The 18840-nt window shown below is 34.5% G+C and overlaps 1 protein-coding gene across 1 annotated transcript in view; it reads left to right on the forward strand.

Annotated features, from left to right (window-relative positions):
• The window catches only part of TEX15 (testis expressed 15, meiosis and synapsis associated), a 52175-nt gene that overhangs the window by 12787 nt on the left and 20548 nt on the right, over positions 1-18840 (forward strand). The window contains exons 3-5 of the mRNA XM_045821805.1: positions 6411-6648; positions 9967-10113; positions 11003-11165. Of these exons, the coding sequence (XP_045677761.1) occupies positions 6411-6648; positions 9967-10113; positions 11003-11165 (548 nt within the window). The remainder of the gene's footprint in view (positions 1-6410; positions 6649-9966; positions 10114-11002; positions 11166-18840) is intronic.

Raw genomic sequence — 18840 nt, forward strand, 5'->3', positions numbered from 1 at the left:
TATGTATTTTGGATATTATCCCCTTACCAGATATATAGTTGGCAAATATTTACCCCCATTTCGTCTTTTCCTTTTATCAATTGTTTCTGTATGCTGTGCAAAATTGCATTTTAGTTTGAGGTAGTCCCATTTATTGTACTTGCTTTTGTTTGTGCTTTTGCTGTCGTATCCAAAGAATTTTTGCCAAGATCATTGTCAAGGAGATTTTCCCCTGTGTTTTCTTCTAGGAGTTTTATGGCCTTGGGTCTAACCTTTAAGTCTTTAATCCATTTAGAGTTAAATTTTTGTGAGTGGTATAAGATAGGGTTACAATATCATTCTTTTGCATATGGATATTCCTTTGCTGAAGAGACTGTCCTTCCTCATTGCATATTTGTGGCTCTCTTGTCAAATATTAGTTGACAGTATATGCATGGGTTTATTTCTGCGTTCCTGATTCTGGCCCATTGGTCTATGTGTGTTTATATGGCTCTACCATACTGTTTTAATTAATGTACCTTTGTAATATATTTTATTTTATTAATTACACTATTGCAGTTGACCTTTATTCCCCATACCCATTCCACCTACCCGCCCCCTCCAGTCAATCCCCTTATCATTGTTCATGTCCATGGGTCATACATAAGTTCTTTGGCTACTCCATTTCCTCTATGTACTTTATATCCTCATGGCTACTCTGTGACTACCTGTTTGTACCTCTTAATACTCTCACCTCTTTGCCCATTCCCCCACACCCCCTTCCTGTCTGACAACCATCAAAATGCTGTCTGTATTCATGGTTCTGTTTCTGTTCTCGTTTGCTTGGTCTGTTTTTTTAGATTCAGTTGTTGATAGATACATATTTATTGCTGTTTTATTGTTTTATTATTTTGATCTTCTTTTTCTTAAATAAGTTCCTTTAACATTTCATATAATATGTCTTAGCGATGATGAACTCCTTTAGTTTTTTCTTTACCTGGGAAGCTCTTTATCTGCCCTTCAATTCTAAATAATAGCTTTGCTGCATAGAGCAATCTTGGCTGCAGGTCTCTGCTTTTCATGACTGCGTATTTCTTGCCAATCCCTTGTAACCTGCAAAGTTTCTTCTGAGAAATCAGTGGACAGCCTTATGGGAACTCCCCTGTCATTAACTTGCTGCTTTTAAGTTTCTTTATCTTTAACCTTTGGCGTTTTAATTATGGTGTGTCTTGGAGTGAACTTCTTTGCATCCATCTTGTTTGGGACTGTCTGTGTTTCCTGGACTTGCAAGTCTATTTCCTTCACCGAACTAGGGAAATTTTCTTTCATTATATTCTCAAATAGATTTCCAATGTATTGCTCTTTCTCATCTTTTTAAGGCACCCCTGTGACACCAATGTTGGACCATGTGCAGTTGTCTCAGAGGCTGCTTATACCATCCTGGGGAGGGGGGGCGGTCAGAAAAGGGACAATGGCCTTTGCTCATCTTGATGCCAGACACTTCAGTTTCTCCCTGTATACCACTCATGCCTTTCAAGCTGCTACCCCAGTGCTGGAGCTCAGAGGGAGTGATTATGAGTAAGTGAATCCATGTGTGGGTTCTTTAAGAGGAACTGCTTGGGGTTCCAGCAGTTTCTTCTACCAATTCAATCATTGCTGGGTTTTGTAGCCAGAAGTTGTGGAACTCTGGGCTGTGGGGCTGAGACTCCTCACTCTCCAGAGATCCCTTCTGAATTTTTATCCACCACATGTGGGTGTGGGACTAGCATGTGCCGTATCTGTACTCCTCCTACCAGTCTGGATGGATGTGGTTTCTTTATTTAATTCCATAGTTGCCATACTTCCATTCAACTCGATTTCTGATGGTTCTGAGTGATGGTTGTTCTATATTACAGTTGTAAATTTGATGTGGTTATAGAAAGAGGCAAGCTGTGTTTTCCTATCCTGTCATCTTGACTAGAAGTCCCTGTAATATATTTTGAAATTAGGAAGTGCGATGCCTTAAGCTCCTTTCTTTCTCAAAATTCTTTGGTTGTTCAGGTTCATTTGTAGTTCCATAAAAATTTCAGGATTGTTTGTTCTGTTTCTATTAAAAATTCCATTGGAATGTCGATAGAGATGGCATTTAATCTTTATATGGCTTTGAGTAGTATTGACATTTTATCAATATTAACTCTTACCACTGACGAATATGGGATATCTTTCCATTTTTTGTGTATTCTGTTTCTTTCATAGGGGTCTTACAGTTTTGGTTTATAGACCTTTCACCTCCTTGTTTAAATTTATTCCTAAGTGTTTTATTGGTTTTGGTGTTACTGTAAATGAAATTACTTTTATTTTTTTCAGGTAGTTCACTGTTATTATATAAAATGCAGTGCTTCTTACATTGATTTTTGTATCTTAAACTTTACTGAATTTGTTTCTTAGGTCTAACATTTTTTTGGTAGAGTCTTTAGGTCTTTCTCTGTATATAACAGCATGTCATCTAAAATAAAGAAGGAGACCATTTTATTTCTTCCTTTTGGATTTCAATTCCATCCCTTTCTTTTTCTTGCCTAATTGCTCTAGCTAGGATTTTTAAACAAGGATGACTTGTTTATTCCTGATCCAGGAGCTTTGTGCTTTTCACCAATCAATATGATGTTAATGGCTAACTTTGGCTTACTTCTTTTTTAAAAAAATATTTTATTTATTTGTCTTTTAGAGGAGGGGAAGGGAAGGAGAAGGAGAGGGAAACATTAATGTGTGGTTGCCTCTTGTGTGTCCCCTGCCTGGGATCTGGCCCGCAACCCAGGCAGGTACTCTGACTGGAAATCGAACCAGTGACCCTTGGGTTTGCAGGCCAGCACTCAGTCCACTGAGCCACATCAGCCAGGGCTTAGTTGTTCTTGTACTCTTCTTTTACTGGTTTCTAGACAGTGTAAAGTTAGGTTTATTTGAGATGTTTCCCCTAATGTAGGCACTTATTACTATAAAATTTCCTCTTAACACTGCTTTTGCACATCTCATAAAGTTTGGTATATGGCATTTCCATTTTCCTTTCAGTATTTTTTTATTTCACTTGTGATTTCATCTTTGACTCATTGTTCAGGAATGTATTGTTTAATTTTCTCTTATTTGTGAATTTCTAAATCTTTCTCCTGTTACTGATTTCTACTTTCATACTCCTGTGGTCTCTGGTTGAGGCAACCAAAGCAAGTCCTTCATGTGATACTCCAGAAGGCTGGGGAAGCTGGTCACTCACCCTGCTCTCACCTTCCCAACAAGGGGAAATTACCTAGGGAATTCCCTCTTGGCACTGGACACTGCTAGCATGGGGTGTGGGGCAGTGATGCAGGCAAAGCTGTTCATCTTACCCTTTTTGTGCAGTTATTCTCGAGTTTTTGTGCCACTGTGTTGCTGAAGTTTCTTAAGTTGACTCTAGAGCTCTCCTAGAGTTGCTTTTCTTCGTGGATAGCTCTAATGGAGCTGGAAACTGGGGTCTTCTACTTCACCATCTTTGTGATACCAATACTCTTGAATCAAACTTTTATTTCTTATTTAAACTTTGTTAAATCCCAATTTCTCTTAGCTCTCTGTGCTTCATTTACATATTGCACCTTACTCCAGCTGTACAATTTCTCTTAGCTCTCTGTGCTTCATTTACATATTGCATCTTATTCCAGCTGTACAATTATCACTTTTTCACAGGTAGTTGATGGATTTAAAAACAATTAAGTTCCCTTTCAAGCTTTCCAAAGCCACTTACTTCATTTTCTTTATATCCTAAAAAACATAATTTATTATATTCATTCTGTCGTCTAAGCACCACCAGTAGCTCCATAACCAGTAGTAGTAGCTAAATAGCAGTTTTGATTCCAGTTAAACTTGAAAATAATGATACTTTCCATGTTTCATTTACTAAAACAAAGTATCTATTACCTACTGTACAAGTTATCTTTGGAATCTTTGTGTAATGTAATTAATTGTGACATAGGCATTCTATTTGAGGCACTTAATCCTTGTATTCTGTTGTTGGTTTCAGTAGATAGACATGGTAGCACAGTGAATTATAAGTTCGTGGTCTTTCAAAAGATATCCAAGATATCTAATCCTGTTTCTATCACTCATTTGTTGTCTTATGTTAACGTATATGTAACTTCTTTATCGATGTAAATTTTCTTATCTAAGATTTTTATATTAATTCACTTAATGTTTAATAAAATAGTGGTTTAAAATAATGACCAGCCCACAACCAAGAGTATATCTACAAAATTAACATTTGAGTGCTGTGTTGATTTCGAACTTTCCACTCCAGAGCTTAAAGTATTCGAAAGGTTCAGGAACTGACAAATTGTGACACTTACTCCTCATTAGTATTGCTTTATAAAAACATGAGAAAACATTTCTGGAAAATTATTCTTAGCTCTTATTTTTTATATTTAAGATAATATAAATACCCTGTTAGCATACACTCTGATATATATTACTATCTTTTGGTAATAGAGCACTTTGTATGTAGTAGTTGTTCTTATTCTTTCCCAGTTATGTGTTACTGTAAACACAAAAGACTACTCAGATTCATTTTACCTATCATCTCTGAAACGAAGGTTTTGAGACTCAGAGCTTCTGTCGTTTGACAAGCAGACAGATTCTAGTTCTGAGTAACTTCAAAAGGTAATCTTTTATAAAAATTTTTAAACCTACAAAGAGTTGTCATGGGTAATTTTTTATTGTTCATTTTTATATGTCATATTTAACCCTAAATTTCCAATATAATTCTGAAAACCACATAGTATTTATTAGTATATTACCAATACAAAACTCCAGAGAATATGTTCTGCTTTAGTTATATAGGTTTTGGGATTCCTGGGTGTGATCTTTTTTTTTTATTTCTACTTAATCCCTTAGAGAGGACATAATGTTTAGCCAGTAAGAAACACAGAGAATTACTTGGCCTAAAATACCAGTGGTGCCACTGTTGAGAAACCCTGCTCTGTTGTTCATTATACATCTTTAATTTATAACTGCATTTTCACATAATGTTATATTTATGCGTAGGTAAAAACCTGACAATATACTTTGATTTTTCTACCCCCGTCCCATCCTTTGTGCTCTTGTGTTTCCATGTGGGAAAACGAACTTCCTGAGCAAATACTTGGGCCCGGCTAGGAAATCCTTCTAGGCATTGCTCAGAGAGTTAATATTTTTTCCAGATCCTAAGAAAAACCAATTGAGAAATTGGGAAAACAAAAGTATTATTGTGCTTCTGTGAGATTTAAACTTTAACAATCAACATAGAGATCTTAGTGTTTCACTGAACCTACTGATGTCAACTTTAAAGCAAGAGCAGGAAATGATGACACGTGAAGTTGAAAGTTAAGGTTGACATCTGCAGGAACTGAGAGAGAAGTGGCCATGATCTAATCAGTTAGTCTTGATTGTAACTGTTGCCATGTGTTTTGTAGCCCTGTCTACAATTAATGGTGAGTCATTCTTGCTAATGAAAAAAATACAAATATGCTAATATGCATAGTATACTTTTATAAATTCTGTGAGTGGTACTGGAGGAAATAACAAATTTTCTTTTGTGGCTCACACATTACCTAGGTTCTCCATTGTTGATAGTCACTGGGCATCACATTTCTGTCCCAGTGATTGAACTACTGTCCCACAAGTTGCTAGTGATAACTAGCACTGACCAAGCCACAGAGAACTCCCCATCCAATCTGCCAATTGAAAGGAGATGATAGATATTTTGTATTTTTAAGTGGTTCTTGATTGTAGTAAAAAATTTCAAGAGTATCTGTAGTTTAGATTATAATCCTTTCTGAGGATGATTTATTTTACTACTAAGATAGGAGTTGGTAATCAAATTCTCACTTATTTCTTCCAGCTCTTATCTATATCCCTGAAGAATGGAGCGCCCTAATAATTGACCATATATATGTGAATGTGTGTATTTGTCTCTATGTGTATGTATTTAAGAAATGCATATTCTTTCCTCTATAACACAAATAAGTAAGAATTTGATCTCTGGAACTTAATGGTTGGCATATACAATTCCAATTATGTACTTTGCTACTTTGGCAAGTTTTAACTCTTTAAACATCATATTTGTCATTTTTAAAACATGTATAACAATAATAATAATAACAACAACAACTCAATTTGGGAGAGTAGACAACAAATGACAAAATGCATGTAAAGGTTAAGTCTTAACAGTGTTGGGCATATTAGCAGCATTCAGGAAATGTTAGCCCTTATCATAATTCTGGACAAGTAGTTACCTAGCTGCTATTTGCATTTCTTCCTTAGATGATTTTCAGCCTAACTTGTTTCGATAGGACACTGTCCCCTGTGCATTTTCTCAATAATTGTCGTGTTTTCTGACTATAGTAAGTTGAAATACTTATTTTCTGTTAAAAATTGTGTTGATATTCTCATTTCACTGCATATTTGTTTTGCTTTAGGTCAGAGATGCGTGAAAATGGAAGACATGGCAGAGAACTTGAAGAACATTTCTGCTTTTTAGCACTTCCTCAGAGTGATGTGGCTGAGATATATTATAATGGGATAAGTAGCAAAGCATCTGCATTGAAGATATTAGGAAATCCTCTTCTTGGAATTTATATATTTAGACATGTTGATGTTGCATTGAATTATGCTCACAGTAGAAGCATTAATGTAGAAAGTATTATAGTTTTTAAGGTAGGTAGCCTAAAACAAATATTAACTATTATATTCAGTTTATTTTAAATTGACCTGAACATGTGAATTATTAGTGTTTTTAAGTTATATAAAATAAATAATTATATTTATTACTGTCATCATCGTTATCATTCAGAATTTCCTCCTATTAGCCCTGGCTGGCGTAGCTCAGTGGATTGAGCGTGGGCTGCGAACAAAAGTGTCGCAGGTTTGGTTCCCAGCCAGGGTACATGCCTGGGTTGCAGGCTATAACCCCCAGCAACCGCACATTGTTGTTTCTCTCTCTCTCTATCTCCCTCCCTTTCCACTCTAAAAATAAATAAATAAAATCTTTAAAGAAAAAAAAGAATTTCCTCCTATTTCTGGTGTTAGTTGGGTGTGCAGCATAAACCAGAAGTCCAAGTAAACAAAGGCAGACCATACCATCTTTGTCTTGTCAGCGTATAATTTTTTATCTTAATTGACCCTCTTTCTCTTGTTCAGACCATTATTAATGCCAGAGGATTTTAAGTGTCCTTCTTCAAAACATTGGTTATAATTGTTCTGGCTTAAGCTAAAGTTACTAAATTCCTATTGTTTATTTTTCTTAATAGTATTATACAATGCTAATTTCTTAGTTTTCATAATTTTGTTACGTTTATGTAAGAAGTTAACATTAGGAAAAGCTGCGTACAGGTATACAGGATTTCCAAACTATTTTTGCAACTTTCCTGAAAGTCTAAAGTTATTCAAAATTGAAAACAGTAAGTCTTATACTCAAATCTTAAGCATTAACAAATTGGTTAAGATACACTTTTTGGTTAATTGCAGCTTTGCCAGGAATACTAAAATCACAGATGCTATGCAGGATGCTGAGTTGTGTAACTTAGAGTGTAAAATCATTGGTTCATTTGGTATAATTTCTTTTATTTTTAGACCTCAAATACTATCAAATTCATAAAGCATAATTTATTTTTGCATTAAAAGTCATACATACTTAATTTAGAAAAATTGGGACATACTGAAAAGCTCCAAAAAGCCTTTTAATAAATAACTACAGTTACTTTTACAATACTTAGTAACAAGTACTTAATCTTATTATTTAGTCTTCTGTTCATGTATATGGATATGCATATGTAAGTGTAATTAAAATGTTTTTACTTACTATATAACTTTTTTCATTGACTATAAAATGAATATTTCCATGTCCTTAAATAAGTATTCTTCTGAAATATCCTTTTGAATGACTGCATAGTATTCCACTATACAGCTGTACCATAAATTTGTGTAACAATTTTTTAACGTTAGAGTATAAGTTATTTGTTTTGCTTTGTCTTTGTATTTTTAAATACTACTTTGATCATCCTAGTAGGTACATTTTTACACATGCCTATGATTATTTGTTAAGAGTTAATTGGTTAATTTTTAGGTGTCAAATTAGGAGTTGAAGGTATATACACTTTTACAACTTTTGATATGCAATGCCCAGTTGTCCTTGGAAAGGTTGACGTTTCTATCTACTTTATGTAGGAATATCTATTACCTCACAGTGTCACTAACTCTGTATATTATACTTAAAAAAAATCTCTTTACCAGTTTTAATATGTGATAGTTTCTCATTGGTTCAGTTTTTTCTTTTTCATAGTTATTGCTATTTAAACATTCTGTATATATTCATTAACAATAATTAGATAATTGCTTGATAATATCCTTTGCCATTTTCTTTTTTTCCTAGTTATTTGTGAGCATTATCAGTTTATTAAAGCATAGACCTCAGCTTTTCTTGGTATAATGTTCTATCAATGTGATTTTTTTCAAATAAACTTTATTTTGGAATAAATTTAAATTTACAGAAAAGTTACAAAAATAGTACAGAGCATTCCTTTATACAATTCACTCAGCTTCCCCTAATGTTAATATTTCACATAACTATGGCACATCTATCAAAACTAAGAAATCAATGATGTGTACAACAATTACATCTCAATAAAATATAATAAAATGAAAAGAAAGTAGTAGTAGTACAGTACCATTAACTAAACTATAGACTGTATTTGGTTTTTGCCAGTTTTCTACTAATGTTTTTTCTCTTCCAATATCCAAATGTAGGATTCCACATTATATTTACTATTGTTTTTAATTTTGAATGAAAGTACTAGCATGTTAAAAGTAACTAATAGAATTGTTGCCATTAAATAAAATGTGAACTTGTTTTCACATTAATTCCATTTTCTTTCTCATTGTGTTCTATCACTTATGTTCATTTTCTGAATTTTACAAATTTTTTTAAAGAATGTATTTATTTTTAGAGAGAGTGGAAGGGAGAAAGAAAGAGTGTTAGAGAAACATCAAAGAGAGAGAAACATTGATGGGTTGCCTCTCAGCCCGCAACTTGGCATGTTCCCTGACTAAGAATTGAACCAATGACCTTTTGGTTTATAGGCTAGCACCTAGTCCATTGGGCTTACACATTTTTTTTGATGTACAGTTTTCAAATATTTTACAGTGAAGTCTGTGTTTTTGGTTCATGGTTTCTTAGCACACATGCTTAGAGAAGAATTCTCACTTTCTCACTTTAAAATGAGATAAAGATTTGATGGTATTTCTTTCTATAATATTTGTATTTTATAAATATATAACTTGGTAATTATTTTGCTTTATATATTAAGAAGTGAATTTAATTTTCCAGTTGCACACTATTTATTAAATCTGTTTTTGCTTTACTTCAAATAGTACTTTTAATATTATACAGTATTTTTAGTTGTATAATTTTAGTTGCTTGGACTTAACCTGGGCTTTTTTTTTCCCCCCGTTTCCCCTTCCCCTTACTCTTACCCTCCCCAACAGGGGGGAAAAACTTTTCTTATGGTAGTTTCTGCCTTTTCTTACGGTAGTTCCATCCTTTTAAAAAGTATTTAATATCTGGAAGTGCAAGTCACCTGCTCCGTGCCATCATTCTCTATCTCTGACTCACCATTTTTACAAAAAAGTTTTTAAATTGTCTTAGATATTCTTGTTTGTTTAGTCTTCCAGATAAATTTTTAGACTACAGCTCATTCCTACAAAGAGATTTTCTGAAATTTTTATTGGGATTACTTTAGTCTTAGAGTTTAAGTTGGTGAAAATTGACATAATTACAAATTTTTGTCAAATTTTGTATAAACTTTTAATGGAATAGATGACTTAATTACAATGAGTTATCTATTTATCTGTAACATGGATTATCTCCATTCATAGATCTTCCTTTTAAAAAGAGTGAGTTTCACAACTCTCTGTGTTATGAAAGTTTAAAGTGTTTTGCTGTATTTTTACAGACCTCCTTTTTACCTTCTTTTAAAGGTTCTTTTTGGAAAAGTGAAGAAAATTCAGCCTTCGGTGGATAAAAACAAAGTTTCTTTGGATCCTTCTCCTAACTTTGATTGCCATATGTCAAGAAATACACCTTCTCCAAAAGATACCATTGAGCTACAAGCCTACAATTCAGCAGTATGTTAATGTTTTAGTTCATCTGACTACTTGAATGTCATATGGTTCACACTGTATGGTATAAAACTTAAAAGAACCTCCCAAAATATTAAAGCAACAGCTCTTGGTTCACTCAATATAATGTTACCTTAAATAAATAAGCAGTGAAAGATGTTTTAATACTTATCTGAGAATGTTAGTAGAAGGGTTTTCAAATTTATATTTACCTTTGTTTAAAATAGAGTGTCTGCTTTTATTTAAATGTTCCATAGGTAAATTTATGTTTTGCAAAGCACACCACCTTTTTTTAAACAAGGCTATTTTGAAATAATGTTCTTGATCCTTTGTGCTTTGCAGAAGGAGCAATGACTTTTATCCTGGTCATTGCATGTAAAATGATAATTTTCTATCATATGTTGGTGAGACAGTAGACCTTTACTTTAGTCTTCTATAAAAGATTAAATTATATATAATACACATTATATATAACCATATATATAATTAAATGAAGCTAAACCTTCTAGAGATATATATATGCCACCACATGTAAAATGCATTGTTTTGATTCTGTTCCTAATTAACTTTTTCAACCATATAAAATATAGTGGAGTGCATTCACAGCATATGCAAAACATTAAACCTTTAATGGAAAAATAGTTCTAAATTTAAAAACAGATTGTGTCAGCTTCTACTGACATTGGTAGCCTACCAAGGAAAAAATGCGTGGCAGGGGGAAAAAATTCATACATCTTCAAAAAAAAAAGGGGGTCAAAGAAGGCAGGAAGGGGGGTAGTATATGGAATCAGATGAATAAATAACATTATGCAGTTAATATAGTTTTTAAAAATATTAACTTAAGTCTGTTAAAATTAATCAGCATAAAAATATTCTTATCTCTTTTACCTTTCAGGTATACTTCTATGAATACGATGTTTTTTCAAACCCAGTAGACAAACCTAGGCAGTGTCTTCCATATGCAATAGTAACAGTAAAATTTATTGGTCAAAAAGTAGGCAATGGACACCTTATGACATCTTTGAGATTCCTTTCAACAGGATTTCCTAAGAGAGCTGGTAAGATACATATGTTATTCTACCTCAGTAGCATTTGTTTTGGTCTTACAACTTCTGGGTATAATTTTCTAATATATTATGAATTTCTAAGCAGAATAGTTGTTTGCCTTACCTATTTTCAGTTTTCTGTATCTAAAATTATATTGCAGATATTGATATTTTTGTGACTTCTCTTGCTCAATATATTTGTGCAATTCTTCCATGTTGATGTATAACTGTAGTTTCTTCATTCTCATACATATATGTGTGCACTCACATATTCCATTTTCTGACTATGAACTATTCCTCTGGGGATATTTGGACACTTTCCAGCTTTACTCATATTCCAGACATTGCTATTTTAAACATTCATATAAGTGTCTCAGTACATATGTGCAAGAGATTTTCTGTAGAATACACAGTATATCCACATCAGGAATTTGCAAAGCAGTTCAAAGACGTTGTTAAATAGTTTTCAAAAGTCATTACATCAGATTCCACGTTTACTCTACATCTTTGCCAATACATAATATTTTTTAAAAGTTTGTTTCTGCCAGCCTAGTGAGTATGATATGTTGTTATCATCACTCTGAAAGAAACACTGAACCTTTAAAAGCTATTATATCCCTTTCCCTTCATTCCCCCTATGCCTAAGCAATCAATCTGCTTTCTTTCTCTATATATTTGTCTATTCTAGGCATTTCATATAAGTGAAATCAAGTATGTGGCCTTTTGTGACTAGCGACTCTCACTTAACAGTATTTTCAGAGTTCTTGCATGTTGTTGTAGGTATCAGTACTTCATTCCTTTTTATGCAATAAGGTTTCATTGTATAGATATACTACCTTCTGTTTATCCATTCATCAGCTGATAGATATTTGGTGGCAATTGTGAATGATTCTGCTCTGAACGTTCTTGTACAAGTTTTGGTGTAGACCTGTGTTTCTATTTCTCTTGGGTGTGTATAGTAAGGAATGGAATTGCTCGGTCACATGGTACTCTGTGTTAACCATTTGAGGAGTTGCTACAACTGTTTTTCCCTAAGTGGCTGCACCATTTACATTCACACCAGCAGTGTGTAAGGGTTAGGATTTTTCCACTTCCTTGTTACCACACCACTTTCTGATTATAGCCGTCTAGTGGGCATGAAATGAAGTTTTCAGGGTTAAGTTTTACACTCTTTTGTTGAATTTATTCCTAAGTATTGTATTCTTTTTTATCCTATTGTAAATAGAATTATTTTCTTTCTTTCATTTTTGTATTGTTTGTTCATTGCAAGTATATAGAAATAATTTTGATTTTTCATGTCCTACAACCTTGCTTATCTCAATATTATTTCTGGTTCACTTCTTCCTTTTTAACTGGATGTCTTTTATTTCTTTTTCTTGCCTAGTTGCCCTGATTGTGATCTCCAGTGTTTAATAAGAAGTTCCTGTCTTGTTCCTGAACTTAGAGGGGAAACTTCCCTCATTCACAGATACGATGTTAGCTGTGAGGTTTTTTGATGTCCTTTAGCATGTTGGGCAGGTTCCCTTCTATTCCCAGTTATTGATTGTCTTTATCATGAAAGGTTGTTGGATTTTGTCAGATGCTCTTGCTGCATCTTACAGATGATCATGTTGCTTTTATTCTTCACCCTCTTACTGTAGCATATCACACTAATTGATTTTCAGATATTAAGCAAACTTTGCATTCCTGGGATAAATCCCATGTAGTCATGGTATAGTCTTCACTTTATATGTTGCTGGAGTCTATTTACTAATTTGTTGACTTTTGTGTCCATATTCATAAGAGATACTGATCTGTAGTTTTCTTGTGATATTTTTATCTGGTTTTGGTATGAGAGTAATACTGATCTCATAGAATGATTGAGCTAATATTTTTCCTTTCCCATTTTAGGGGGAAGAGTTTGTGAAGTGGCATTAACTCTTCCTAAAACATGTGTTAAACTTTACTAGTGAAGCTATCTGGGCTGGGACTTTTCTTTGTGGGTGGTGTTTTTTGTTTTGTTTTTGTTGTTTTTGTTTTTTATGTTACTGATCATTTTCTTCACTTACTGTGGACTGGGCCAATTGAGATTTTGTATTTCTTCTTGTATCAGCTTTGGTGGTTTTGTCTTTGTAGGAATTTGTCCATTTAATTTAATATATCCATTTTATCTAACTTATTAGCATACTATTCATTATATTTCTTCATAGCACTTTTTATTTCTGTAAGGTCAGTAGTAATGGCCTCTCATTTGTATTATAATTTGAGTCTGCTGTCTGTTTTTTCTTGATCACTCTGGCAAAAGGTTTGTCAGGTTAACATATCAAAGAACCATCTTTTGGTCTCGTTGATTTTTTTGTTGTTGTTGACACTATTACAGATGTCCCCCATTTATTTCCCTTTTACCCCTCCACTTAGCCCCCCTCCCAGCCTTAACTATATTGTTGTCTCTGTCCATGAGCTATGCATATATGTTCTTTACCTAATCTCTTCCTGTTCCCCCATCCCACTCCCCTCTGAGAGCTGTCAGTCTGTTCCATGTATCCATGCATCTGGTTTTATTTTGTTTATCAGTTTATTTTGTTCATTAGATTCTCCATATGAGTGAGATCTTATGGTACTTGGCCTTTTTGACTGGGTTCTTTCACTTAGCATAATGCTGTCCAGGTCCATCCATGCTGTCACAAAAGGAAAGATTTCCTTTGTTTTTTACAGCCATGTAGTTTTCCCTTGTGTCAATATATCACAGCTTTTTTATCCACTCATCTACTAGTGGGCACTTGGGCTGTTTGTTTCTAGACCTTGGCTATTGTAAATGATGCTGCTGTGAACATAGGGGTGCATATATTTCTTCTAATTAGTGTATTGGGATTCTTAGGATATATTCCTGGAAGTGGGATTGCTGGGTCAAAGGAAGTTCCCTTTTTAATTCATTGAGGTATCTCCAGTTTTTCACAGTGGCTGCATCAGCCTGCATTCCCACCAACAGTGCTCTAGAGGTCGCCTTTTCTCCACATTCTTGCCATCACTTGTTTGTTGATTTCTTGATGGTAGCAGTTATGGCAGCTATAAGGGATGTCTCATTGTGGCTTTAATTTGCGTCTCTCTGATAATTAGTGATGTTGAGCATCTTTTCATATGTCTATTGGCCATTTATATATCCTTTTTTCAGAAGTGTCTATTTATGTCCTTTGCCCATTTTTTAATTGGATTGTTTGTCTTCCTGATATTGAATTAAGTTCTTGATATATATTGGGAATTAATCCCTTATCAGATGTATCATTGGCAAATAATGTTCTCCCATACAGTGGGTGCCCTGTTCATTCTGTTAATGATTTCTTTCGCTCTGCAGAAGCTTTTTAGTTTAATGTAGTCCCGTTTGTTTATTTTTTTCCTTTATTTCCCTTGCCCTAAGAGATGTATTGGTAAAAATACTGCTACGAGAGAGACCTGAGATTTTACTGCCTATGTTTCCTTCTAGGATTTTTATGGATTTGCAAGTTACATTTAAGTCTTTTATTCATTTTGAGTTTATCGTTGTGTATAGTATAAGTTGGTAGTCTAGTTTCATTTTTTTTGCACGTACCTGCTTAATTTTCCCAACATTTATTGAAGAGACTATCTTGATTCAATTGTATTTTCTTGCTTTTCTTGTCAAATATTAATTGACCATAAAGGCGTGGGTTGATTTCTGGGCATTCATTCTGTTCCATTGATCTATATACCTGTTCTTATGCCAGTATCAGGCTACTTTGATTACAGTGACCTTGTGGTATCATTGGATATATCAGGTATTGTGATACCTCCAACTTTGTTCTTTTTTTCCTCAAGATTGCTGAGGCTATTCAGGGTCTTTTGTGCTTCCATATAAATTTTTGTAATAGTTGTTCTACTTCTGTGAAGTATACCATTGGTATCTTGATAGGTATTAAGTCTGTACATTGCTTGGGATAGTATGGACATTCTAATGATACTAATTCTTCCTATCCATGAGCATGGTATATGCTTTCAGTTATTAGTATCTTCTTCCATTTCTGTCTTCAGTGTCTTATAATTTGAGGGGTGTAGATCTTTTGTATCTTTGGTTAAATTTATTCCAAGGTGGTTGTTTTTTTGGTATTTTTTTATGTAATTGCGAATGGGATTTTCTTAGTTTTCCTTTTTGCTAGTTCATTACTGATGTATAAAAATGGAACTCATTTATGGATATTTATTTTGTATCCTGCTTTATTATCGAATTCATTTATCAGTTCTGGGTTTTGTTTTTTTTTTTGGCTGAATCTTTACGGTTCTCTATGTACAGTAGCATGTCATCTTCAAGTAATGACAGTTTTACTTCTTTCTATCCAATTTGGATGCTTTTTATTTCTTCTTGTCTGATTGCTGTAGCTAGGACTTCCAGCACTATGTTGAAGAAGAGGTGATAGAGGACATCCCAGTCTTGTTCCAGATCTTAAGGGAAACAGTTTTAGGTTTTGCCCATTGAATATAATGTTGGCTATGGGTTTGTCATAATGGCTTTTATTATGTTTAGGTATGTTCCCTCTATTCCCCCTTTGCTGAGGATTTTGTCATAAATGGGTACTGGATTTTATCAAATGCTTTCTCTGCATCTATTGATATGGTCATGTGGTTTTTATTCTTCATTTTGTTTATGTGGTGTATCACATTTATTGATTTGTGATTATTGTATCAGCCTTGCATCCCTGGACTAAATCCCACTTGATTGTGGTGTATTACCTTTTTAATGTATTGGTGGATCTGGTTTGCTAATACTTTGTTGAGAATTTTAGCATCTTTGTTCATCAGGGATATTGCTCTGTAATTTTTTGTGTAGTGTCCTTATGTACAAAAAAATTGGGGGGGTTTTAAAATTAGGATAATGCTCCTTGTAAAAGGAGCTTGAGTGTCTTCCTCCTCTTGAAGTTTTTGGAATTGTTTAAGAAGGTAAGTGTTAGTTTTTCTTGGAATGTTTGGTAAAATTCACCTGTGAAGCCATCTGTTCCAGGACTTTCATATGCTGGAAGTTTTTTGATTACTGCTTCAATTTCCTTAATTGTAATTGGTCTATTCAGATTTCCTCATTCTTCCTGATTCAACTTTCGATGATTGTTTCTAGAATTTTATCCATTTTGTCCGGGTTGTTGAATTTGCTGGCATATAGTTGTTTGTAATATTTTCTTACAATTCTTTGTATTTCTGTGGAGTCAGTTGTTCTCTTCATACATTTCTTATTTAAGTCATTTTTTCTTTCTTGATAAGTCTGGTTAAAGGTTTGTCAATCCTGTTTATCTTTTCAAAGAAGCAGCTCTTGATTTCACTGATCTTTTGTATTATTTTTTTATTGTACATCATTTATTTCTATTCTCATCATTATTTTTTCTTACGCTTTGGGCTTTGTTGTTGTTTTGTAATTCCTTTAAGTGTAAAGTTAGATTGTGTCTTACGAGACTTTTCTTGTTTCTTGAAGTAGTCCTCTAATGCTATGAATTTCCCATTAGGAGTGCTTTCACTGCATCCCATTAATTTTGGGTTGTTACGTGTTCATTTTTGTTGTTTTTTTCAAGGTATCTTTTGATTTCATCCTTGACCTCATTAACCCATTTATCATGTCTTTGTGTGTTTTTCAGGGGGGTTTTTTTATTGTAATTGACTTCTAGTTTCATATCATTAAGGTCAGAGAAAATGCTTGATATGAGTTAAGTCTTCTTAAATTTATTGATTCTTGTGTCCTAATATGTGGTCTGTCCTAGAAAATGTTTCATGTACACTCGAAAAGAATGTATATTCTGTTGCTCTTAGGTGAAATGTTCTGAATATATCAATTAAATCCATGTGATCTAGTGTCTCATTTAAGGTCTCTATTTCCTTGTTGATTTTCCGTCTGGAAGAACTATCCATTGCTTTCAGTAGTGTGTTAAAATCGCTGATTGTAACTATTACTGTCAATCTCTCCCTTTCTGTTCATCAAGATTTGCTTTATATATTTAGGTGCTCCTATGTTGGGTGCATAAATATTTATAAGGATTATATCCTCTTGTTCAATTTATTCCCTTAGCATTACATATTATCCTTCTTTGTCTCTTATTATGGCCTTTATTTTGAAGTGGTTTTTTTTCTGATTTAAGTATTACTACCCCAGCATGTTTTTTTCAGTTACATGGAAATATTTCATTTTGATGTGTCTTTGTGTGGGCTTCTGTAGGTTCATCTTGTTTGGGACACTCTGTGCTTGTGTGCTTCCTGGACTTGCATATCTATTTTCTTCACCAGGTTAGGGAAGTTTTCCTCATTATTTTTTCAAATAAGTTTTCAATATCTATCTTTCTTCTTCTAGCTCCTCCATGATGTGAATGTTGGTTTACTTGAAGTTGTCCCAGGGGCTCCTATCTTATCCTCATTTTTTTTATTCCTTTTCTTTTTGCTCTTTCAGTTGATTTTTTTTTTTTTGGCTTCCTTATATTTCAAATTGCTGTTTTGATTCTTGGTTTTATATACTCTCCTGTTGATCCCCAGTATATAATTTTTTCATTTCAGTAAATATAGCCTGCATTTCTTACTGGTTCCTTTTGTATGGTTTCCATGTCCTTTTTTATGCTGTTGAAGTTAGTCTGTCCACTCTCCCCCTAAGTTCACTGGGCGTCCTTATAACCAGTGTTTTGAATTGTGCATCTAGTAGATTTTCTTATCTCCATTTTGTTTAGTCTTGTTTTATTAAATCTGGAGTTCTGTTCTGTTCTTTCATTTTCAATATGTTTCTTTGTCTCTCATTTTGGCAGCCTCTCTGTGTTTGTTTCTATGTATAAGAACTGCCGCATCTTCCAGGCGTGGTACAGTTGCCCAATGTTGTAGGTGTCCTTAGTGTCCAATTCAACAGCCTTCTTCAGCCTGGAGCTGGGAACTCCAGGAGTAGCCCCCTTCTCGGTGTAGGCTGCATTACACCCTCCTGTTGTAGTAGAACCTTGATTGCTGTTGGCATGTCAATAGGAGGAAATTAACTTTAGGTTGATCAGCAGCAAGGACTAGCTGTGACCACCATAGATCAGCTGGCAGGGGCCCACCCCACCAAGCAGGAATTACTTCAGCAGGGCTCTGGTGCCCTTTTAGTCCACCACTTGAATGTGTCTCTTGTGGAGGTGATTAGGTGGTACTCTGATGTGGTCTTAACCTGTCCACTGGTTAGTCCGGCTCTGGGTCCTTCCCAGAGGTGCACATGAAGGTCAGCCGATGCCTGTGTTTTGCCCCTGGGGCTGCCCAGCATGAGCTACAAAGTGATCTACAAAGTGAATCTACAGATGGCTGCCTCTTGTGCTGGACTTGGAGGTGCCCAGAAGAGGCCAAGCTGCAAACCAAGGCCACCTTCTGCTAATGCCAGGCATGCATGGGGACATTTAATGAGAGGTATGGGGCTTGCTAAGGCCAAATGCTCCTTGTTTGAGAAAGTTTTTGAAAGTCTAAAGCATGAACCAAGACAGGCCATTCATATGGAAAAGCCACGGGAAATGACCTGGATGGGTCCACAAGTTGGGTGGGATGGGGTCTCAGGAAATCACCAGGGAGGGACAAACAGTGATAGCCAGTTTATTGGAGTCTCAGATGTAGTGCTCCCCTGCCGTCTCAGTTAGGAGGATGGGGCATCTCAGAAAAGGAACAGCGGCTTTGGCCAGCACTTTTATCTAGGAGAAAGCTGCCCCTCCAACTCTCACCC

The sequence above is a fragment of the Phyllostomus hastatus genome, unplaced genomic scaffold (genome assembly GCF_019186645.2).
Source record: "Phyllostomus hastatus isolate PE091 unplaced genomic scaffold, TTU_PhHast_1.1 phas_scaffold_46, whole genome shotgun sequence".
NCBI classification, from domain to species: Eukaryota; Metazoa; Chordata; class Mammalia; order Chiroptera; family Phyllostomidae; genus Phyllostomus; species Phyllostomus hastatus.